Here is a 1,122-nt window from a genome sequence, read left to right as displayed (position 1 = left end):
GAACGGCTTTAGCATGGACGAGCGATTGCTAGGCGCGAGGGCCCCCGAACAAACATATCATGGTCGCTAGATGGCTTAACGCTATATATCGCAGACACCTAGGTTCATATGCGGCAATTCCGCGAAACGATCTATAGCGTCGTAGTAGGATTGCAAAATCTTACCTAAGACCTCCTTTTTCATTGGTGGCTAGATGTCCAACTTAATGCCGTGCAAGATGATCTTGCGACTCACCGCCTAGGGTTTTCGTTTTTAACACACCTAGCCAATAAACTCTAAGGATCTTTTCAGGCTATAAGCAGACTTGCATTCTTAGAGCAAGGCGGGTTTTTATTAGAGACACGAAGAGGGAGAGCCAAACTAAAACAGTACCTTTAAAAAAGCGACCAGTTTATTCGTCTACTCTATGCGGCAATGCACATGACGAACGGCATGCTAGCACGCGGAGAAGAGTTTAGGGTGTTACGCTAGGCTGACACAGTTTCTGTGCGGCGAAATATCTTCGTCTACAAAGGAAAGGTGATTCTTGTTTTTTCGTACAACAAAGCAAACACCAACACCAATAATTCCTTTTATATCGTGCGGTCTCCCTGCCCCATAGTACAGAGGATCCTTTACGTGTATCTCGTGTATATCCGCCCGTTCCGCAGCCTTATTAGCCGAAATCTAGGCGTCTTGTCCAACAACTCAACAAACCCTCACTTATTCAGCACACACGAAAGCGCGACCTCATGCTTCTCATCAGAACAGGCCCACTCGAGCCTAAGAAATGTAACAGCTGGGTGTTCTGTTCCTATGAATACCAGTTTGTATAGGCAAACCGCAGTAAGCATCGCTAAGAAACATCTCCCAGGCCTTGTTACACCATTCGACCCTAGCACACCAAAAGATTATAACGGCTTTCTCCAGCTTCTTGCTTTTCAGACAGGTCACTGACCCGTCACGCATGCAAGTGCATACGCGCTTGAGCATGGCTTTCCTGCAAAACTTCAGCCCGATCTTATTGACCGATACCTCGCGAATAGTCATATGTGGCACGAGTTTACGTTGACTAGAGAAGAGGATGTTTTAGATCACAGTCTAGCACCTGCACAATATGCCTCAAGTAGTACGTCCTGAGTT

At 46.4% G+C, this 1,122-nt stretch overlaps 1 protein-coding gene across 1 annotated transcript; it reads left to right on the top strand.

Moving 5' to 3' along the window:
• Positions 1-492: 492 nt before the first annotated feature.
• SETTUDRAFT_56710 (uncharacterized protein) lies at positions 493-660 on the top strand (the record flags this gene model as incomplete). Its single annotated transcript, XM_008028492.1, has 1 exon — positions 493-660. A coding segment is annotated over one exon (168 nt), but the record flags the coding sequence as incomplete, so codon positions are not given.
• Between the last annotated feature and the right edge of the window lie 462 nt (positions 661-1,122).

Source organism: Exserohilum turcica (assembly GCF_000359705.1).
Source record: "Exserohilum turcica Et28A unplaced genomic scaffold SETTUscaffold_251, whole genome shotgun sequence".
NCBI classification, from domain to species: Eukaryota; Fungi; Ascomycota; class Dothideomycetes; order Pleosporales; family Pleosporaceae; genus Exserohilum; species Exserohilum turcicum.
Note: the sequence above shows the minus strand (reverse complement) of the source record. Positions and strands in the feature narration are given on the sequence as shown.